Source organism: Marmota flaviventris, chromosome 2 (genome assembly GCF_047511675.1).
Source record: "Marmota flaviventris isolate mMarFla1 chromosome 2, mMarFla1.hap1, whole genome shotgun sequence".
Classification (NCBI taxonomy): Eukaryota; Metazoa; Chordata; class Mammalia; order Rodentia; family Sciuridae; genus Marmota; species Marmota flaviventris.
The window spans coordinates 44,037,320-44,061,643 of NC_092499.1; the positions used below are offsets into that span (position 1 = coordinate 44,037,320).

The 24,324-nt window shown below is 33.6% G+C and overlaps 1 protein-coding gene and 1 long non-coding RNA gene across 10 annotated transcripts in view; one reads left to right on the forward strand and one right to left on the reverse strand.

Annotated features, from left to right (window-relative positions):
* The window catches only part of LOC114088250 (uncharacterized), a 114,260-nt gene extending 103,220 nt beyond the window's left edge, over positions 1-11,040 (forward strand). The window contains exon 5 of the long non-coding RNA XR_011706594.1: positions 10,852-11,040. This is a non-coding gene — a long non-coding RNA (uncharacterized lncRNA). The remainder of the gene's footprint in view (positions 1-10,851) is intronic.
* Positions 1-24,324, reverse strand: part of Heatr5a (HEAT repeat containing 5A) — a 121,091-nt gene that overhangs the window by 58,715 nt on the left and 38,052 nt on the right. For 6 of the 9 annotated variants that reach the window (XM_071607818.1, XM_027929836.3, XM_071607814.1 and 3 more), the window contains exons 7-14: positions 22,499-22,659; positions 20,755-21,010; positions 20,099-20,254; positions 17,808-18,058; positions 16,463-16,574; positions 10,776-10,928; positions 9,396-9,495; positions 3,753-3,862 (exon numbers count right to left, since the gene is read on the reverse strand). In XM_071607818.1, coding sequence (XP_071463919.1) covers positions 3,753-3,862; positions 9,396-9,495; positions 10,776-10,928; positions 16,463-16,574; positions 17,808-18,058; positions 20,099-20,254; positions 20,755-21,010; positions 22,499-22,659 — 1,299 coding nt within the window. Of the gene's footprint in view, positions 1-3,752; positions 3,863-9,395; positions 9,496-10,775; positions 10,929-16,462; positions 16,575-17,807; positions 18,059-20,098; positions 20,255-20,754; positions 21,011-22,498; positions 22,660-24,324 lie in introns of those variants that run through there. The other 3 variants (XM_027929835.3, XM_071607817.1, XM_071607820.1) reach the window with 3 other exon arrangements.

Here is a 24,324-nt window from a genome sequence, read left to right on the forward strand (position 1 = left end):
AAAACATTTATATTTAGATATGTTTTTATTATGGAAAATTTCAAACCTATTAAAAGGAGACAATAATATCATGACCCCTATCCTCCACACAGGTGGAATGATCCTGTTTCACTTATATCCCTGCTCACTATAACACCATCCTTCATTTTATTTATTGATTGGTACTGGGAATAAGCCACATCCCCAGCCCTTTTTAGTTTTTGTTTTGAGACAGGGTCTTACTAAGTTATGTAGGGCCTCACTAAATGGCTGAGGCTGGCTATGAACTTCTGATCCTACTGCCTTAGCCTAAGCTGCTGGTATTATAGGTATGCACCACTGCACCTGGCCTTCATATTATTTAGAAGCAATCTTAGATAGCATATCACTTTATCCATGAATGTTTTACCATTAAAAGACATTTTATTTGAAACTATCAAAATCTCATGTTTAAAAAAAAACACTAGAAATCAAATATCTAGTAAGTGTTCGAATTTCCAACTGTCTTATCATAAGTGCCTGTTTTTGTTTGATTCTATGTTTAAATGCAGATGTAAATAAGGTCTACACATTGCAGCTAGGTGATATTTAAATATTTATCAATTCAATATTCTCATTCTACCTGTTTTTTTTTTTTTTCCTCCTCATTGTGATTCATTTGAAGCAACAAAGTGTAGAACTTTCTACACTCTGGATTTTGATAATTATAGCCCCCTGGTGCAGTTTAATTTTTCATAAGGAAGTATTTCGTGATCTTTTCTAAGACACAAGACAGCATATGCTTTTCTCTCTATATTTACATTTTGAAAAACTGGTTTATTTATCATACTTGCCCAAATTATCATCTCGAAGATGTTTTGCCCTAATTTCTGACGGATTATCATAGAAAATTTTATCTACATAGAACTTTTTTTTTTTTTTTTTTGCCAGTTTGTAACTTAAGTATTGCAGGAATGAGTAAAAACTGCCTTAGAAAAATATTTACTTTTTCAATTGTTTGAGCAATAGCATAAGGATGAAATGAGGGATAGAGTTGATTTCTACCTACTTCAGGTGACAGAATACATCAGGAAGTGTGTAGCTATTCTAATTTTTTTTCAGAGAAGGGGTCTTATTATATATTGCTCAGGCTGACCTTAAATTCCTAGGCTCAATTCATTCTCCTGAATCAGCTTCCAGAGTAGAAGGAACTACAGGCATGTGACACCACACCTGGCATTTTTTTCTACACCACCAGTATTAGTAATGCTAGTAACAACAAATATTTATTAAAGACTCAAGACCCAAGTTTTCAATTAATTTAATGAAATTAATTATTTCAGTTACTATAAGTGGTATATCTACTGCTTAATTTAAGTGTTTCATATCTTGGATGACAAGGCAAAATGGTAAATTAATGTGTCAGGAAACCTTTTAAAACCTTTGTACATCATCCTCATAATAAACCTCATGCAGTCAGGTCAGTACTGCTATTTTATAGATGAGGAAAGAGGAATAGAGAGTTAAAACTAAGAACTCAATTTTCATTCCACAACCTACAGAAAACTGTCATTCTGAAAAGTATTTGCTGTATAACCATGAGGAAATTACTTTAATTTCTTAAAATACTTTTCATATAAAAAAAACAATTTTCATGTCTTGTCAGATGACTTTTAGACATTAGAGTAACTGATATGATCGGAGTTTAAGATCAGAACTTTAAACCTGTTTTGTTACTCAGTCTTATTTTTCAAATTAATTAGGTAAATTCATCTAAAGACTACTATTTCCTCTGTGTTACAGATTTAGAAGTTGCTAAAGGTTGTTACTATACTATGTAAGGTATATTATTTGAAATGACAATGAATATTTTAATGGTGCAGTTAGAACATAAGCCCCATCATATCATGAATTTAGAAAGGGTGTGGGGAAGGAAGGATAGTAGAATGAATCGGATATTATTACCCTATGTGTATATGTGATTACATAACTGGTGTGATTCTATATTACTATTGTACTTCATACATATTATACAAATCTATTAAAAATAGAAAACAGGACTGGGGATGTAACTCATTAAGCATTTGCCTAGCATATCATGAGTGAGGCCCTGAATTTGATCCTTTGTACCACACACACACAAAAAAAGTGAAAATTTTGCTCTTAAATTCAATATTCCTAAGGGATAGAGGGACCCTTACTACTTTTATTGTTATAATTATAAAGATGGAAAAATGGCAAGTTATTTTTAATTGAAATATAAAAATATAAATGTCCATATTATTATTTTTATATTTTTAATTCATATAGATAAACATGAAAAGTATATACAATTAAAAAGACAAAGAAGGTATATTTAGATTTTCTTTTCATAATAAGTCTTGACTTTTCCTGTTAATGAATACTCTGGACCTGATTTAAAATATATATAAGTGTATACTCATTAGTTCTTAAATTCATAGTCTTTTTTTCCCCGAGTACTAGAGATGAACCCAGGGTGTTTAACCACTGAGCCACATACCCAAACCCTACCACCCCCACTTTTCAAAAAAAATTTTTTTGAGACAGGGTCTTTCTAAGTTATTAAGGCTGGACTAGAACTTGCAATTCTCCTGTATCAGTCTCTTGAGCTGCTGGGATTATGGGCATGTGCCACTATGCCCGGCTCACAGTTAATTCTTGACTATATCTGTTAATGAACACTCTGGACCTGATTTAAAATAATAAATAGTGTATGCTTATTATTTCTTTAGGATTCCTGATTGTATTCCCAAACTCCAATTAAGAAAATATAAGTAAAAAAAAAGTACAAAACTTCTTTTTCATTTCCCTAATTTTAGTTCTTTAAGGATAGATCTACACTATCATTCAACAGAAGATACACTGAAAATTTTGAGCTGATATTCTTGTATTCCTAAATGTTTAAAGAAGACTTGAGGGGAAAAAGGTCTATATTTTTCAAATGTAGCTTGAAAATAAATTTCAAAGTACTATAGTAAAAATCCAAGGGGAATTGCTTTTGCCACAATCTAACAGGTATCTACGCTGTGGAACACAGAAATTATCTCTCAGTTTTTGTTAGATATGTAACAGGTCACTTTTATAATCAGAGATAGCAGAGAATAAGATCAACCTACCACTAAACTGTGATTGTTTATTAGTTCTCTGGTAGGTTACTCATAAGTAAAGAGGCAGGACAGCATTAGGCAAAACAACATTTTAATTTTGTCCCCTTAGTACAGAAAGGGGACGAGGAGGGAGTAGGGAAAAGAATAGGGAAGTTTTTGGAAGTCTATCAAATAATGCTCTGTCATATACAAATAAATCACAATAAATCATATACACACAATGCACGAATTAATTCCTGGACTCCACTGATCCTCCTGCTTTAGCCTCCCACGTAGGTAATAATACTGTGCAAAATAACAACAGAAAGGAGATTAAAGCAAGTGGATGGGGAGGGAGAAGAGGAGGGAAAAAAGGGTACTGGGGAATGACAGTGATCGAATTAAGTCATATGCATATATGAATACTGCATATTCTGCATAATTCTATTATTATGTATAATTTTAATGTACCAACAAAAATAATAAATGAAAAAATAAATAGGTTTTCTAAATAATATATTTTATTTACTATAAAATGGTGAACACATGGATTAAGATTAGACTGTCTTAAATTTCTAGAAACAAGGTACTAAATAGTTGACATTTGGTTCATTTATTCAACTATTTAATGAGCAATTATTACTTTCAAGGCACAAACAATAAAAAATTTTGGTATAAGGCACATACCTTCATAGGTTTCAGGAGGTAACAAAATTAACAGTTCATAAAGCCTTTGTCTATAAACTACTGATGGTGTTTTCAAAGGATTTCCATATGTTTTTAGTATTGAAGAAAGCCTTGAAATAAAAAAAAAAAAGTATTCTCTTAAGTGTGTAGGTTAGAGGTCAATGCACAAGTATTGAACAGGCTGAGATATAAACATAAATTAGCTATATATATTAATGAAAATTAGTGACGCTTTAGTTTTTTTAATAAGGATTGATTATAAAAGGGGCTACAGTATCATATGTGGAAATCATTCTAACTTTTCTAACATACTTAACAAAACTATCTAGCCAGTTTCGATTTCTAAGGCCACAAGTATTAGGTCTGGAAACTGAAATTCTTACTATAAAATTTCAAAATCTACAACCTGGCAGTTGTCAAAAATAAATCTAACATGTAAAAATGTAATCATCCAAACATACATACGAATAGGAGACAAAAATTGCTAGAGAAAACCCAAGCATCTGTTGGAAATTTGATCTGAAAATAAGATCACCAATAAGAACAAATGACCAAACCCCACAAAATCATGAAACAAATTTTCTTTTAATAAAATATAAACTGAGCCAGTTTTCCTAGAAGTTTCATTCACAAATTGTTATCTTTCTACTTCCTTCTTTTACTTACATTTACTCCTCTTTATCTTCTGTTTACTACTGGTGTTAAGTCATTACTTTATCAATGCACATCATTTCGCAAGCATTTATTGTTGGACAACTATTCTTTGCAAGTACCAGGTCATCAACTAGAGTACAGTTTTGAACTCTTTTAGCATACAGAAATTCAATGGAGCTGCTTTTATTGTACTCCTGGACTATATCTTTCAAACTCATTGCATAGGTGTCTACATTCTCTAAGAAATTCTGGTGATGTTTACTTATTCATATTTTCTAGGAAACTACTGTTTGCCATTTCTCCTTTTTAGAAGAAAAGAGTTATCTACTGACTTATGCTTTTCCTAAAACCTATGTAATAGATCGTGTATGTTCTTTATATAGCTAAAAATAAACCACACTGCTTCCATTTCATGTTTTCTTAAAAATTTTTTTAGTTGTAGATGGACACAATACCTTTATTTTAAAATTTATTTATTTTTATACAATGCTGAGAATCAAAACCAGTGCCTCACATGTGCTAGGCAAGCACTCTACCCTTGAGCTAAACCCCAGCCCCCATTTCATGTTAAAATTATTTATTTATTTATTTATTGCAGTACTGAGGAGTAAACCACGGGCCTCACACCTAGTGAGCAAGTACTCTTCTTCTGAGCAATATTCCCAGATCTCTCTTTTTTATTTTTTAATTTTTATTTTGAGACAACATCTTGCTAAGTTACCTAGGCTGGCCTTGAACTTACAATCCTCCTGTCTCAGCCTCCCAAATCACTGGGATTATAGGAATAAACTACCAGATCCAGTTCCAGGCTTCTTTTTAAAATATCTTTCAGCTTGGTAAATACTGTGCAAAAAACATTTATAAAACTTGGTAGAACTTTGTAGTAACAGAAATTACAATAAATCTACAGCATTTTTGTATTTCTCTAGCCAGATCAGAAGATTATAGCTAAAATATGAAATACCTTTATTTTAAAATTTTCTTTTCTTTTCTTTTTTTTTTAAGAGTCAGGGTCTCACTATGTTGTCTAGGTTGACCTTTAATTCCTGGGCTCCACTGATCCTCCTGCTTTAGCCTCCTAAGTAGGTAGGTCTACAGATGTGCATGCCATCAATCCCAACTCAACAACAACAAAAACCTATCTAATTAGAGTCTAAAAGAAAAGTTTTAAGAGAACAGAGAGCAGGCAATATTTGAAGAGATAACAACCAGTTTTCTGAAATCTTACAATGCATGAGTCCAATAAAACATATCAAGTAGGATAAAGAAACCCATCACACACTGCCAGTTTAAAGTAGAGACTGTCAGATTCTTCTTCTTCTTCTTTTTTTTTTTTTTTTTGGTGGTAGGTACTAGGGATTGAAACCCTAGGCTCATTCATTCTTGGAAAGTGCTATACCACTGAGTTATATACCTAATTCTTTTTTTTTTTTTTTTGAGACAATGTCTCACTAAGTTGCCCAGGCTGGCCTCAAACTTCCGATCCTTCTGCCTGAGCATTCCAAATAACTGGGATTATAGGTGTGTACCATTGTGCCCAGTTTTAATTTTTTAAAAAAATCCAATTCTATGTAATTTATGAGACATACCTAAACACATAGAGTCATGAGAAAAACAAACCACACATAATAATCATACAGATTAGATTATAATAAAAAAGTTTCAAGTATAATGTATAATGACAAAAATTTCAATTCATCAGAAAAAACATAATTCTAAACTCTAATGCACCTGATTAATAATTTCAAAATATAAAAAAGTAAAAATAGAAATACCATTAGAAAGTGATAAATTCAGCATAATGAAGGTTTTTAATACATCACTGTAAAGTACTGATAGGTTAAGCAAATATTAATGAAATAGCAAAATGGAACTTTTTGGAACCCACAGTGGCTGGGGTTATGGCTCAGCCATAGAGCACTTGCCTAGCACGTGGGACGTCCTGAGTTCAATCCTCGGCATCACATAAAAATAAATAAATAAATAAATAAACCAAAGGTATTAAAAAAGAAAGAAAGAAGGCTTAACAAAACAAAACATTTGTCACAAAGAAAGTCTCAAAAATATAGCAGGTGGGCTGTGGTTGTGGCTCACTGGTGGAACACTTGCCTAGCATATGTGAGGCACTGGGTTCGACTGTCAGCACCACATATAAATAAATAAAAAAAAAATACAGGTCCATCAACAATTAAATAAAAACATAGCAGGTGACATACGGATTATATTCCATTAACTATAATGCATTAAAAATAATTAACTACCAGACTAAAAATCAAACTAAAAATCATTCCACACATTGAGAAGTTTAAGAACATACTGCTAACATTCAAAGGAATTATAAAATTTAAAATACTCGAAATTGAAATAGTAGGCCCCCTTCCTTCCCCTTTGCCCTATCTAAGTTTCCTCCATTTCTCCCATGCCCCCACCCCCCATTCCCATTATGGATCAGAATACTCATATCAGAGAAAACATTCAGCATTTGGTTTTTTGGGATTCGCTTACTATACTTAGCATTATATTCTCCAACTCCATCCATTTACCTGCAAATGCCATGATTTTGTTTTCTTTTAATGGTGAGTAATATTCCATTGTGTATATATATCACATTTTCCCTATCCATTCATCTACTGAAGGGTTTCTTCAGGTTTTCTTTTCTTTCTTTCTTTTTTTTTTTTTGAGACAAGGTCTCACTATGAGATATCCTTGAACCAGGATGTCCTTGAACTCTAGAACATTCTACAAATTAATTTTTAGTATAGGAGAATTTAGCAAGGTGGCTGCATCAATTACAGTTTTAAAATGTTTTTTAATATCTTTATTTTTTTGTTGTTTTTATGTGGTGCTGAGGATCGAACCCAGTGCTTCACATGTGCAAGGCAAGTGCTCCCCAGTCTTCAATTAACATTTTTATACAGCAGGAATAAACAGATTCATAGCATACATTGTGCACGTGCGCACACACATACACACACACACACACACTTATTTAAAATGCAATAAGTACGTGAATGCCTTTACAAAAGAGCTTAACAGAGGGAGTTTGGCTCCTTTTTGCTCTTCTATCCTTCTGCCACATGAGAGCACAGCATTCATCCTCTTCAGAGGATGCAGCAACAAGGTGCCACCTTGGAAGCAAAAACCAGGCTCTCATTAAACACCAAACCTGCTAGTGCCTTGATGTTGGATTCCTAGCCTCAAGAACTATGAGAAATAATTTCTATTCTTTGTAAATTACCAAGTCTGAGATATTTTGTTGTAGCAGCCCAAATGACTAACACGGATCTCTCTCTCTTTTCCTTTTTTTTGGTGTTGGGGATCTAAACCCAGGGATGCTTTACCATTAAAGTATATCCTCCCCCCTTTAAAATTTTTATTTTGAGAAAGGGTCTTGCTCAGTGACTGAAGGGGGCCTCGAACATGCAATCCTGTCTTCAGCTGCCAGAATTGCTGGTAACAGGTGTGCCACCATGCATGGCCTAACAACATAGATCTCTACCTCACTCCAAACAGAAAACTATTCCAGAGACAACTATAAGAAAATAAACTTTGTGCTGGGCATGGTGGCGTATGCCTGTAATCCCAGCAACTAAAGAGGCTGAGGCAGGAGGATTTCAAGTTCAAAGTCAGCCTCAGCAACTTAGCAAGGCCCTAAGCAACTTAGCAAGACCCTGTCCCAAAATAAAAAAATAAAAATAAAAAGGCCCAGGGATGTGGCTCAGTGGTTAAGAGCCCTGGGTTAAATCCCCAGTAGTTAAAAAAAAAAAAAAAAGAAAGAAAGAAAAGAAAGAAACTTTCCAGTAAGGAAGACTTTTTAAAGATAAAAAGTATTATCTAAAAAAGCAAAAGACTAATTAATAAACTGGCATTTAAATTAAGAATGCCTATTAATTAAAAATGTAGAAATTATTTTAATATTTTGATGAATAGCAAAACAACTGTTGAAGATATGAAAAAAATTCTTATAAATCAATAAAAAAGATAAATGACCTAAAAAATTAGGTTAAAGACATGCCTATTATGCTCTGGAGTTATTAATGCTCTAGTTTAGTGGCATCTAAATATAGTCTACCAACTAATTTTGTAAATAAAGTTGTACAGGAAGACAACCACATTCATTAATTTGTGTATTTTCTATGAGTACTTCTGAACTACAATTATAGGAGTTAAGCAATTGCAACATAGACATCATAGCTAACAAATCCCAAAATATTAACTATTTGGCCCTTTCTTAGGAAATGTTTGTAGCCCCTGCTTTAATTGTTTTTAAATCACAGATGTTGATTTGATCATGCTTTTTTTTTTTAAAGAGAATTTTTTTAATATTTATTTTTATCGGCGGACACAACATCTTTGTTTGTATGTGGTGCTGAGGATCGAACCCAGGCCGCACGCATGCCAGGCGAGCGCGCTACGGCTTGAGCCACATCCTAGCCCCTTGATCATGCTTTATAAGCTATATCTTAAATATATTTTTATATATATAGAAAATATATCATTAAATACTTTTTGGACAGAATTTCTCTGTATATTATATTAATTTGGAAATTATAAATGTTCATGATAAATACTGGCTTTTCTCTGTTTCATTATTGTTTATGTATAACTCAAAAATATAAACAAACAAAAAACTGAAACTTTTAACATGCATCTGGTTCTTATGAACACAGAACAGCACTAACGAACCAATAAAATGAATACCTGAAAAGATTAACAGGCTTAATATTTAATTTCTTGTAAAATCTGCCTGTTTGAAAAGTATACTATTCACCCAAGTAATTTTCCTTCCCTTTTAATATGTATTTTTCTTTCAAGATCCTAGCCTAAAATAAAGTCACACAACTAAATGATTGCCTTCCTCTGCAAAAGAAAAATCATTCACCAACCACAGAAATTTGCTTTAGTAATGTACTTAAGGGATATTACATAATCAGAGGTTAACTAAATTGCTGTTGCAAAAGTTTATCAATCTAAACAGCTGATCCTTACTGAATTAGCAAATCCACAGCACAAGGAAGTGGTGGAAGAAGACGCTGAATTACTTCCTCAGTAAGGAGATCACCACAGTAGGAAACAAAGCTCTTGATAGCTGAAAAAGAGAACAGACTTTAACTCAGCACAGCATAAGTGACCATGAAAAGAGCACTTGATTATGGTACAGCATAAGCAATTTTATTAGCAGAATAAGAAATGCACCAAAAACAAAAATATTACTAAAATTCTAGTATAAAAAGAAATCTAGAATCTGCCACTTCTTTTTTTAAAAAAATATTTTTTTTTAGTTATAGATGGACACAATACCTTTATTTTATTTGTTTATGTGGTGCCTGGGATGGAACCCAGTGCCTCATGCATGCTAGGCAAGCACTCTACCACTGAGTCACAACCCCAGCACCTAGAATCTGCCACTTCCAATCACATTCGATGATGATGATGAAGCTAATAATAACAACCTTCCTAGAATTACTAAAAGAGACTAATAACTAAATTGATAAAATATTGCTGTCCTGGGGTTTTACTAAGCCCTAGAGCTCAGAAGTAAAAAAAAGAAATTAGCTTAGACTAGTTCTATAGAATCATGTTGACTCAAGTCATCATGTTAGGATTTCTACAGATGTCACCTGAAACAAAGAACTTTTTATTGGGAGTTACTTCCTATGAGGAGAAAGTATTTTAAAGTTAGACTGAGTTTTAAGATCAAATTCAAAGTTGGGTTTTCTTTTTTAAGAATAAGATGCCATCAGACTGCTTCCTAATCTTTCCAGGGAACCTATCCTTCCTTAGTTCAAATTTTCTGGTAGAATATTATTTTCAACAACGTCTACATCCTCAAAGGGAACAACTTTCATATGTGTATAGACTAAATAGAAACCATGCTTTATCACTGCTAATGAAATAAAAAATCTAATATTTCTAAAAAATGGAATAAATATCTGTTTAAGAGAAAGTAATTTTGACAGTTTTCAACTAGACTGCATCTAACAAAATACACATTAGCCTAAGAATTTACAACTTCAAACTTGATTGCTTCATTCTTCAGTTATCATCATGAAATAATCAATTACGGGCTGGAGATGTGACTCAAGCGGTAGCGCGCTAGCCTGGCATGCATGCGGCCTGGGTTTGATCCTCAGCACCACATACAAACAAAGATGTTGTGTCCGCTGAAAACTTAAAAATAAATATTAAAATTCTCTCTCTCACTAACTCTCTCTAAAAAAAAAAAAGAAAAAAAAGAAATAATCAATCACCTTCACTTACAAAAATCGTTACAGGCAGGGCTCCCCACCCTCTTACATTAAATGAAACATACAATATACATAGGGTGAAGAAAAGCCAAAAGGGTAAAAAATGCTAAACTCAACCTACCACTCAGTGCACCAGCGCGTCCTTCCAGGGTAACCTGCCAAGTAAATGAATCTCCTCGGCTCTTTTCTGTTTCTAGATCTTTAGGAGATGCTGGAAAGACACACTTCCACAACAGCAGAACTCGAGCAAGGTGATGACTGACAACTGCAGAACCTGCAATTTATTCAACTTGTCACTTATAGAAGAACCCAAAGAGGCTGCTATTTAAAACTATTAATAAGCAGAAACTTCCCTTTTAAAATAAAATAAATACATTTTAATTGATTGTTGTAATACTTTGTCGTTTTTCTTATCTTTTGATTTCACATAAATTTACTACTGTATAAATTACTATCAGAAGGTTCTGGAGTACAGACAGGAAAAACAAGGAACAACTGGTAAAGTCTGGGCTCAGGTGTCAGCTCTTTCACTATTGTGTGTTCCCTTTGAGATTCACTTCATTATATGTATAAAATGAAGCTAGTTTCATCTACACTGCTTGTCTACAAGGGTTTGTCAGATACAAATGATAGAATACACTTTGAAGTACATAGAATAACTAGAAAAACTATAATGTGTCACATAATTGGAAGGTACAATTGCCATGTGACAAATTACACTGGTATCCCTGATCTTCAGAATAATATTAACTTCTTCAATTTTGGGTGCTAGAGATTGGACCCAGGGCTTTAGGGGCATGCACACTCTGAGCTACACTTCTATACTCCAATGTTAACTTCTGATAACAACTTGTTCCAGACCCCAAAAACAAAAGAAAAAACAAAAAACCCAGATGTAAAGTATCTGAATAGAATTATCTCTTAAAAAATTTCACAGCAACAACTTTAATAAACTGAGGTATCATGAATACAAAAATCCAATAAGAAAAGGCAATGAATGATAATATTATTAAGAAAAAAGAAAAAGAGGGCTGGGCATGTGGCTTAAGCGGTAACGCGCTCACCTGGCATGCACGGGGTGCTGGGTTCAATCCTCAGCACCACATAAAAATAAAAATAAACATGTTGTGTCCACCAAAAACTGAAAAATAAATATTAAAAAATTCTCTCTCTCTCTCTCCTCTCCCTTTCTTTCTTAAAAAAAAAAAAAATTAAAAGAAAAAAGAAAAACAGGCAGCATAAAAACCCGAACCCACAGCTTTTTCCTCCAAGTAGTATTCTTTAGTAGAAAAAAGACAAAGTATTGCAGTAGTCAATTAAAATGTATTTATTTTATTTAAATTCTGGGGCTATCTTCAAATTCTCCTACAAACAAGCCCTCCTTTCTTCTTAGCTCCACATTCTGCTACCTGTAAATCTTTCTTCTTCAGTAGAACAAAATACTTAAGAACTGCAGTGGAGTTTGGAGGGAGACTGACTAGGTTAATATCCTATTTCTATAAACTTATTAGTTGTGCAAACTCGAATGAGTAACTTAACTTTTGGAGGGCCTGTTTCCCCATCTTGAAATGGGGATAATAACAGTATCTACCATACAGGAGAGTTTCAAGGCTTATCTGCATTTACATGGGATAGTGCTTTGTTCATGTTTGTATAATGTTTGACATGCAATTATCATTAAAAATTTTGCCTTATTATTATTTGGTACCAGGAATTGAACTCAATGAGCTTAACCACTCAGCTACATCCCCACACCTTTTCTATTTTTAGTTTGAGACAGGGTGTTGTTAAGTTAATTAGGGTCTTGCTAAGTTGCTGAGTCTGGCATTGAACTTGCAATCCTCCAGCCTAAGCCTCTGGAGTCACTGGGATAACAGGTGTGCATCACTATTCCTGGCTTTAAAAATATGTCTTATTTTTAAAGGGAAAGGTGAGCTGAATAAAATGAAAAAGCAGTTGCAAGTAAATTTTTTTTAAATGAATGCAATTTAGAAGATTAAAAAAGAAATTTTCTGTTATTCTTCTGACTTGATTTTTAGGAAGAGGCACTATGCTAATCCCCATAGTAAAACATACAATACTCTTTGCTATTTTTTTTTCCTTTTTTTGTGGTGCTTGGGACTGAACCCAGGGACGTGCATACACCATAGTGTAGATCTTTACCACTGAGCTATATCCCCAGCCTGCTATATTTTTTGTTTTTGTGTTTTTTTTGAGGTAGTAGTTTAAAAAACCAAAACAACAACAACAAAACAGAATTAGAGTAAAAAAAAGGCAATGAAGAGTAACTGACTGCAAGAGATTTGTATGAATGCATGAGAGCATATGCATGCAGGTTCACACTGATATACACAACAGATTTTAGAAATAGAAAATTCTGAAAGCAAAATTTAATCACATACCAAAAAACAACAACAAAAAATAAAAACAAAAAAGCATGCAGTCATTGAAAGTATCCATAGGTGAGAAAAGTTTCACATATATTTGCCATTATACCTTCCTTAAGATATCTCACTAACTTAATAGTAGACAGCACAGCATCTTTTTCCTAGAAAGATGCTAAGATATTGTCATTTCAGACACATATGAATTAAGTTAGAAAAAAGAGTTCATAGTAATTGCAAAGCTAAAACACCAAGCATTTTTCACACCAAGAATAAAACTGTATTATCACACCAAAAATAAAACTGTATCTATGAAAATATGCATACACACTTGATGAGTTACCCACAGATAAACAAAATATGGAGATATCTGTAGGTGAATTGAAGTTGTTTTATATGGCATCAGGTAAACTGAGAAGTTTAGCAAAGAAAGGTTAAAAAATGGTTGTAGTTCACATTCCAGGAGTAGATTTCATGTGATTTACTTAAGTTGATGTTAATTCACCGTAGTGACTGTATTAAAAATAATGAAGAAAATTATATGTTGTGAAAGTAATGATGAAAATACAAGAACTAGTAAAACTTTAAGGGAAAAATTAATAAAACATTCAGACTATTAGCTAAAATTCACTTCCCTCAAAAAAAGAATCAAGCCTCCTTGAAGAAATGGCCAATGGCAAGCCTGGGACAGGAAATATACGCTAAACCTTGGATGTCTTATCATGTCAAAACCAAGAATTATTAAAGAATTCTAGGTTCATGTAAAAAGGACATGTAATTCAACTTGAAGGGGTTCCCACTGACCAAAAGATGAGAATCAAAAAGAATCATGACTACATTGGATTGAAACATACAAATATAAGTAATTGAAAATTCGTCAAATATTTTAATCTCTCTGTATAGTAATTATAAATATGTAATAAGATACGATGTACTAATATCTTTTTTAAAGGAAAAAGGACCTCTTGTAATCTTCCTCCAATGGAACAACACTGGTTTTAAGAGCTTTTATCAAGTTTAAGAGCATTTATTGATTACTTCTCCTTTAATTCACCACCAGCAATATGGCAGGCATGAAACACACACCAAAGAGATATATGAAACCTTGCTTACATTATACCCATAATACTGTGAAATGATATCTATGCTAGGGGCTAGTAAACATTTTCTGGAAAGGATCACAAAGTAAACATATTAGGCTTTGAGAGTCATATAGTCTTGCAATCACTCAACTCTATCACTATAGCACATAAAGGTCACAGATGATATAAAAACAAATAAGTGTTGTTGTACTAAAATAAAATTTTATTTGTGGGCACTAAAATTTGACTTTCATATAATTTTCATATATCACAAAATATTTCAATTTTCCCCCAACCATTAAAAAAATGTAAAAGTTATTCTAAGCTCACAGACTACTGAATAAAAACAGGTAGCAAAATAAATAAATAAAGTAAGATAAAATAAAACATATGTCAAGCCAGATTTGGCCCTTGGACTGAAACTGGTATAAATCCAATAAATTTCTTTAATTATCTCAAGAATATCTTCATATTATTATTTAAAGTAGTTCTTCATTTATGGTTACTTATTTTTTAATATAAGCTCCCTTTAGATAAAATTACTTCATATTGGGCTGGAGTTGTGGCTCAGTGGTAGAGCACTTGCACAGCATGAGGCCCTGGGTTCTATTCTTAGCACCCACATATAAATAAATAAATAAAATAAAAGATCCATTGACAACTAAAAAATATTTTTAAAAAATTACTTCATATCCAGCTACGTGCAGTGGCACACACCTGTAATTCTAGAGGCTCGGGAGGCTGAGGCAAGAGAATCTTAAATTCAAAGCCAGCCTCAGCAAAAGCTAGGCACTAAGCAACTCAGAGAGACCCTGTCTCTAAATAAAATATAACAAAATAGTGCCGGGGATGTGGCCAGTGGTTGAGTGCCCCTGAGTTCAATCCTCGGTACTAAAAGAAAAAAAACCAAAACCAAAAAACAACTTCCTAACCAGCCAGGTGTCAAAACCATTTATAGGCCAGATCCAACCAACTATATTTCATATCCTACCACTAACTCATACAGTAGAGACTTAAAGATAAGTGTGATAAAATTGTTTTATAGGTATAGGATATAAACAGTCATGACAATAAAGCAATTACTTTTTTTTTCAATACAAGCTCTGTCATGAGCAGCTTTTTCTTTTTTCTTTAATGTAGTGCTAAGGATCAAACCCAGTGCCTCACATTTGCTAGGCAGGCACCCTACCACTGAGCCACAACTCCGCCCCCAATTGCTTATTTATTTATTTAGTTGTAGATGGACACAATACCTTTATTTTGCTTATTTAGTTTTCTTATGTAGTGCTGGGATTGAATCCATTGCCTCACACATAATTAGCAAGCGTTCTACCACTGAGCCACGATCCCAGATCCCAACTGCTAATTTTTACTAAATATAATTTAAATAAGCCTCACCCACCCCCTTCAATGTTGTGATATTATTGGGTATCACTAATCCTAAATATATTAATAGTATTGGATTCATGGGCTATGGTAAGTTTTCTTGCTTATCCTTATACAGAGGAAAATTTTTCTTCCTGAAGATAGATGTGAAGGACTTTTGGAAATGTCCAAGCTATTGTAAGCCTAAAAAATGACTAAGTTGGTTTGTTCTCCTTAACATTTATAAACTGATCGGAAAAGAGATATGTGAAGCTGGGCATGGTGGCACATGCCCGTATTCCCAGTGACCTAGGAGGCTGAAGCAAGAAGATCAAAAGTTCAAGCCCTCAGACACAGTGGTATACAGCAGCTCAGGAGGCTGAGGCAGGAGTTCAAAGCTAGGCTCAGCAAAAGTGAGGCACTAAGCAATTCAGTGAGACCTTGTCTCTAAATAAAATACAAAAATATAGGGCTGGGGATATGGCTCAGTGTGGCCTCTGATTTCAATTCTTGATAACCAAAAAAAAAAAAAAAAAAAGTTTAAAGCCAGCCTGGGCAACTTAATGAGATCCTGTCTCAAAATAAAAAATAAAAAGGTCTGGGGATGTATCTTGGTGGTAATGTGCCCTTGGATTCAATTCCCAGTACTGAAAAAAAAAAAAATCTGAAAACATTTTTAGTGATAAAGTAAGTAAATATCTTTTTTTAATACAAGGTTGTCTAGGCTGGCCTTGAACTCCTGGGCTCAAGTGATTCTCCTGCCTTAGTGTCCACATGTCTGGCACTACAGGTATGTAATTAGGGTACCCGATCATAATCGCCTTCTTTAAGTGACCACTATGAGGAAAATATTTATGTGGCTATATAAATTCTAATACTTATTAAAAGCTAGTCTTATCAAATCCTATGTAAGAATCCTTTCACTTAAAAATCACAAAGTATGTCCTCATTATGTAAACCTTCCATAAGACTGTTACCTAATGTCATCAGAGCAGCAATCAACAACCATCCAGCTTGTGTGCGCTGAGCTGAAAGGCGACTGTTTTGAGTAGCAGAACATAGCAAATCCTCTGCTAATGTCATAATAATCTGTTAATGTACAGAACAAGATAATTTTAAAAAACTCACTTTATAAAATTAGTGAATGAATGACAGCAATTGATTGTAATCTCTTGAAAAATTAATATATAACAACTGAAAGTGACGAAGAACTCCCATTTAGACATGATAGAACAATGTCTCAAGAAAACTATAAAAAACTGAAGTTCTAAAGGTTAAATGTTGGCATATTAAATATACAACATAGTAACTCTACAATGCTTTGTACAGCATATGTGACAACATTTAAGACAGTTCAATTATAGTTGTACAAAACTTGAATTTACTTTTAGTTTTAAGAAACTATCCTCCTTGATCAGGAATTACCAGAAAAAGTTTCATTATAGGAGTCTCTTTTTAAAATTCTACCTACCACTTTGACACCTCAATGGCTGATAACAGTCTTCCCACCGGCAATATATTATCATGGTTAAAAGTAGTCAAAATAGCATCATATTGAGATAAGTTTCATAAATAGAGTGGAATTTGTTAAAATGTTATGCTAGAAAAGTCAATGAAATAGGCAGTGTTATAAACAACAGAAAAAATAAGATTTTTATGATTTTTGCTTATATATTAGTACAAAGAACAGGAAGCATGTAATATGTCTGAAAAAAATATCTGTTACTCTCTGGAAAAGCAGAAAGTATTAAAGAGATGCAAATAAACTTTCTGAAGAGGAAGACTAGTGCATTTTAAACAACCGACCAACTTTTACTAATTTAGGGGTACATGCAGCTTATACAGTCAATGGATGGTACTCAAAAAAAGCAAGGACAATGGCATTCAAAAAAAGTAAGGTGAAACAAACCATTCTAGTCAGGACAAGTGGAAAGAAATTTCAGATACAATGAGGGGATGAGAATCTCGTCTGAATTAATGCTATCTGAGGATAAATTTAATTAAATACATGCAATGGATGATTCTTTCTTTAGCAAAATATTAGGTATTAATTCAGAAAATAACTAAAGTACTAAGCTTAAATGAATAACATTACCTCCCTAAGTTGTCAGCTACATTTTTTCCAATAGCATTGGCAATAGTCTATTTTTCCATTTTTCAGAACAATTATAATTATTGATAATATTTAATACTTAAGGAGTGGGACAGCTAATTACTCAAAAAGTTGTCCTGCATGGCCCTCACTGAGTAATATACAAGACTTTAATGTTTTTAGGAAAAACCTGAAATGCCATCATTATATAGAGAGAATGAAATTATTACCTTGCCCTTTCCATGAGGAATTCCCAGAGGACAATGTTTCACTGCTCCCAGCAGAGCTGCCACAGCAAAACTAAAGCCAGTCACAGCTTCAGGTGAAGACTTAAGTACAGTAAGGCGTTCAATGCAACGATCTAAGAGAGGCGTTAGGTAGGAAGGTAAGGCCACAGCAATGCAGTGTAAACACCAAGCTGCTGCCAGTCGAACAGAAATGCTAGGATGAAGAATAACCGAAATGACACTGTCGAGAAGGCCTAGAATGACAAAACAAACAAATGATGGCTTAGGTACACAGATAAAATTCACCTAGTAATAAATTAGTCAAAAGAGTGAATGATCTGGGCACAGTGGTGCCAACCCTGTAATCTCAGCATTTTAGCAGGCTGAGTCAGGAAGATCTCAAGTTTGAGACCAGCCTGGGGAACTTAAAAAATAAAAAGGCTGGCTATCGCTCAGTGCTAGAGAGCTTGCCTAGCATGCACAAGGTCTTGGGTTTAATCTTCAGTACCACAAACAAGAAAAAAAAAGAATGAATAGCTATTTGGATATAAAATACATTATTCTTATTAAAAGCCAAATAAGAATAAAAAACACACACATACACACACATATTTTAAACGTTGATGGACATTTATTTTATTCATTACTATGCATGGCCTCATACATGCTAGGCAAACACTCTACCACTGAGCCACAACCCCAGCCCCATAAAGTTTTTTTTTTTTTTTAAACCCAAGAATTACTTATGAAAACTGGATTAAATTAAGTAAGTATACAAAAGAAAAAAAATTAATTTCCTAAGTTTACTTTACCTTGAGAACATTACTAAGTTGGTACAAGAAATTAAGCACAATATCTACATAATAATATACTTTTTATTCATTGTATTGTTCTTATCTGAGAACAAAATGTTAAAAATCAAGGTTTCAAAAAGAGAGAAATGAATTACAGTAGATGGGGTAGAGAGAGATGATGGGTGCGGAGGGGAGGGGAGAGGGGATAGGAAGGGGCTAGGAAAGGCAGCAGAATACAACAGACACTAGTATGGCAGTATGTATAAACGTGGATGTATAACCAATGTGATCCTGCAATCTGTACACATGATAAAAATAAGAATTCATACCCCATTTGATTCAAATGTATGAAACATGACTATGTCAAGATCATTGTAATGTTTTGAGCAACCAATAAAAAAAAAAATCAAGGTTTCATTGGATCCTCAATAGGCTACTAACCCATTAAAAAGACAATGGGGAAAAAGTCTATTCTTGATATGATTCAAGATATACTTTCATGAAAATAAGTAAGTTTCATGTTGACTGGTACTTAAAAGTCTGGGTGCATTGGTTCACACCTGTTATCCCAACGACGTGGGAGGCTGAGGCAGAAGGATCCCAAGTTCAAGGCCAGCCCTGTCTCAAAATAAATAAAAAAGGCTGGGGATGTGGCTCAGTGCTTACCTGCCTTCAGGGTCAAATGTCTGACAATATGTGTGCCATATTTAAATAGCTTAAAAACACAAATAAAATGCAGAGCCTCTCAGTCAGCAGGAAATGTGTACCATAAAGGACAAAGCCACAAAAAAATATTTTTAAAAAGTAATTATAAAAAAGGAGCCAGTCACTAAAGACCACATACTATATGATTCCATTTTATAAAATGTCCTAAATAGTTTAGGTAAATTCAAAGACAGACAGAAAATTAGTGGTTATCAGAGACTGGGGGAAGGATAAATGGGAGTAACTGAATGTATTTCTTTCTGGGGCAATGAAAACATTTCTGGAATTAAGCAGTGATTAGGGGTTGTGAAACTCTGAATATACCAAAGCTACACTGAAGTGTATATTTTAAAAGGGTGAACTTTGTGGTATATTAATTATATCTTAATAAAATTGTTCTAAAAAGTAATTAAATATTTTCCAAGAGAGAAAGAAAATAGTTTGAAAAGACCTTTGAGGAATTGAGTTACATGTACCATATAGATATTAGTATTTTCACTGCAGATGAGAAATGTGAGATCATGTTTACTTTTTCATTTTTCCATGTTATCTTAAATGTCTCCAGAGGGGGTAGGGAGAAACTTAGAGAACAACTTTTATTTACAAAAGCAAAAAAAGAAACAACAACAAAACACCAAACTAAAACCCTCAAGTAATTATATAAACAATCTTGATTATAAATTTTTAATAAGTCTACAGTGGACTCTAGGGCAAGGAAGCTATATCAAGGAGATTTCCTTCCATTAGTACAAGTAAAACTAAGGTATTCAGATGAGTTAAAAACAGCAGATGTACCTATACTTGAATCTTGCAGCAAAGGTGCAGCAGTGGTGCCAAGACCGTGTATGAGATTTCCAAGTTCTTGTAAAGCACACACCAGCATATGCTGGCTGGCTGCTACATCTGTGGAACCAAGTCGGGTTTCCAAGTTACCATCACTCAATACAGCATCTGACAGAAACACAAGAATTAACTATGCATCACTATTTTATAAAAATATATTGTAGGGGGTAGGTGTTAGGAGAAGAAAAGTATAACAGCAAAAATTAATACAATGCACCCACTTGATCATTATGAAATCTCTGAAGCAGTAATTGAAATGCTTAAATGAGAAACTGCATAAATAAAGAATAACCGAATTAATATAACTAATTCAATTCAAGCAACCTGATTAGAGATCTAACATTACTCTTTTAGCAAGAAGCACTGAAAAGGATAATACATGGAAAATATTTCAATATTATTGAGACTTAAGCACAGTGAACACCATAGGACCTAAGAGACTATTTTAAAAAATAATTTTAACTTCTCTAGGAAGTTCAACATGAATTCTAAGGAACAATTATTTCAGCCTTAGGATTTGTATTAATATGGTAATATACTAGTCTTGCTTTTCCAAAGGGACAATTCCTTTGTCACTGTTCAAATAGGCTGTGTTAGTATATTCATACCCATAACTTTCTTTAGCTTCCAGATGGTCTGGCAGATATCCTTTGCCGCAGCAATTTGAGCCTTTTCTCCAAGAAGGCCTCCTATCGTAGCTCGAAGAATAAATGAAATACACCGGCGACAGCAGACAGCATCAATCTGAGTTTGGGTAGCTTTAGGGTGTGACTGTGACACAAGGCTTAGGAGGTGAGAAAGAAAGACAGGAAAATTTTTCTCTAGCCAAGTTCCTCCTAATGTTGAAACAAATACCACGTAAGCCTAAAAAAGAAAGGAGTTTTATCTTCAAAATTAATAATCTCAATTCTGAATTTTCTTTTCCATAAATATGTAGAATTTATTAATATTTCTTTATTCTCTACAAACTGTATTCCTTCCTCATTTACAGCTACTTTATATTTAAGAGTACCACTATTTTTGGCTATTTCTTTGCTTAATAGCAAAACTGAAGAACATAGTGTCTTAACTTATTTCAGTCAGACTCTGCAAATTTTCAGAATTGGTATTGCCAGCTAATTTGTAAAATGTGTCTGTGGCTTCTCTAACCAAAGGTTTCAAGCTATTTCACATTCTAAATAAGAAAATTCAAACCTATGAATACATTCTAAGAATTAACTATGCTCCAAAACCATAACTCAAAGGGAATTCAGTTCTATAAATCTGAGGAAAGTTTACAGTGATGAATCATTACATTTTACTTTCATGAATCGTTTGTCTTACTCCAGAGATACAAAGAAAAGCAGTTTCTTTTTTTTTTCTTTTTTAATATTTATTTTTCAGTTTTTGGTGGACACAACACCTTTATTTTATTTTTATGTGGTGCTGAGGATCGAACCCAGCACCTCGTACATGCCAGGCGAGGGCGCTACCGCTTGAGCCACATCCCCAGCCTGGAAAAACAGTTTACAATTGCACTGGGAAGCTCATGTTTTTATAAAGTCTACAATTTGGTATAAACAATGAGGATATATGTGAATTTTTAAAAATTACAAGTTTGTCTTCAACCATACCAGTACTTAGAAAAAAAATTAATTCAGGAAAGAATGCAGAAGATCTCTGTGTTTTTATTCTGATTCCTTTTCTAAGGGTTTAGCTTCTTATTTTTGTTTTTTGGCAGTACTGGGGATTGAACTCAGGGATGTTCTGCCACCAAGCTACATCTGAAGCTGTTTTTATTTTGAGACAGTGTCCTGCTAAATTGCTGAGGCTGGCCTCAAGCTTGCAACTCTCCTGCTTCAGCTTTCTGAGTAGAGGGGATTAAAGGCATGTGCCATAGGGTTTAGCTTTTAAATTTTGTTTAGAACCAAAAATTGAAGCACTGAAAGTAGACTGCATGATGTAACCTTTATTTAAGAGTTAAAATCTTATAAAATTTGTTTTGTGCATGCTAAATAATATGTACCTAAGGGCTTAAAGTGAACTCTAAGAGCACACAAAAACACAATGGAAGACATATTAAACAACAAGATACATAAAAGCACAAGGGCTACTAGGAAAAAAAAAAGTGTTGTTTATGTTTCAAAGGCAATAAAAATCCCCCTAGGAACTTAAAACCACTATAGGACATTAGAGTCCCTTACATGTAACCTAGTTTTTAAAAACTGTTTTGGCCTTACCACATCTATTTAGAAATATGACAGTACAAGTAGTGAACTCACATAGTATCGCTTCTGCAGAGTCAGATACTAAAGCTTTCATTATAATTATGCCACTGAGGATTACATTTAGATACTAATTTGTGATTCCAACCTGAGTAACTCCAACTCGAACATCCCTACTGACTGAACTGGTTCCTTTCAGCATATCTCCACTGGCTCGAAGAAATCCTGAACTCCCACGTAGAAACCCTGTTCCTAGTAATTCCAGAACTTCTTCCAAAGATACTCTGCGAATGCTTTGACGTAAGGCTGCTATGACAAAGAACAAAACAAAACTGTGATTCATAATTTATAGACTAATTTTAATGCATAATCTTTTTTTTTTGATGCTCGGAATTTAACTCAGGGTCTTGCCCATTAAGCACATACTCTGTCCCTGAGCTACAAGCCCAGTAATATTAATTAATACATGATCTTGATTTGCAAAAAGCCAGCATGATAGCAGAAACAAAAATAAACTAAAAATTTAAGCAAAATGCAAAATTAACAGGACACTCTATACACTAACAACAACAACAAGTCACACACGGTTTCAAAGGTCAAATGAGAATGAGTCCTAAAATATCACATCAAGAACTTCTTACAATTGGTGTCACTTTAAGATCCTGCTCCATTGCTCCCTTTCTTCAAAGAATTAAAAGGCTAATATAGTAGTCTTCTAAAATACAGGAAAACATCAATAAAACCAGTTTACTTCTCTACAAGTGAAAATGCTATATAACACTTTAAATTTTCTTTTGAAATATTAAAAATGCCAAAACATAATTTAAATGCTCTATAACTTTAAAGGAAATTTAAATAAAGTAATCAACACTTTTCAGCTTTAAAAACTGTCAACTCACAATACAATCTTTGTTATTCCTTCAGTCTCTGAAGGAATAAAAGCTGAATACTACTAACACTACCCAGCTGGCTTTCAGGCTATAATAACAAGAAGATGAGTTACAGCAGGAATATAGAAGGTTGCTTTCAGTTTGATACAGTTAAAATTTCTCACTGTGAACATCTAAGAACTATCTACTCTAAAAAAAAATTCCCTTTTTCATCCTCCTAAAAATTAATAGTAATAAGCTCTGTCATTTGTTATGAACCCAAATCATACAGCAGTAGAGAAATAAACTTTTGATAATGTTATAATCAAAAATCTAGTCTCTAGCCTAATGAGGAGAAAACAATCTGAGACAAATGAAAATCTACACTGGCATTTTGGAGAGAAACATTAGTAAATAGTACAAAATCCATGCCCTTGCGGATAACAACTTCTAGGAAGACAAGACAACAATAAGTAATAATAAATGACTAAGTAGAACATTAAACAATGATTCAAAACAATACATTGGAATAGGGTAAATGAGGTTAGGAATACTGGGGATAGAGGGAAGTTTGTGATTTTTAAATAGGGTTATCAGGGGAAGGTTCATTGAAAGGGTGACATGTGAACAACAGTTTGAGTGTAATAAGGGAATGAGGCATGAAGATAACTGGAGAAAAAGTTTTTAAGCCGAAGTAACAGCTGTGGCAGAAAGGGCTTGGGGGTGGATATGATGCCCAATGAGTTAAAGCAGAGCAATAGGGAGGGAGCAATGAAGGTCTAGTAGGAAACAGGCCAGAGGCACAACCTTGCAGATTATTATAATAAGATGTGACCCAAATGAAGTGCCAATGGACAACTTTGAGCAGAAGAATAATGAAATCTGTCATTTTGTTGCTGTGCTTAGAGCAGACTATAGAGAAAACAAAAGTAGAAAAGTAGGGAGACCCACCAGGATTGATTCATTAATTTAAGCAGGAGGATCAATGTACTAGTTCAGCGAAGAAGAGTAGATGGAATATGGATATAAATACATATATATTTTAAATGTTTATTTCAAAAAAGTCCTCAAAATTACAAAAAATTAAAAAAGCAAGAATATATCC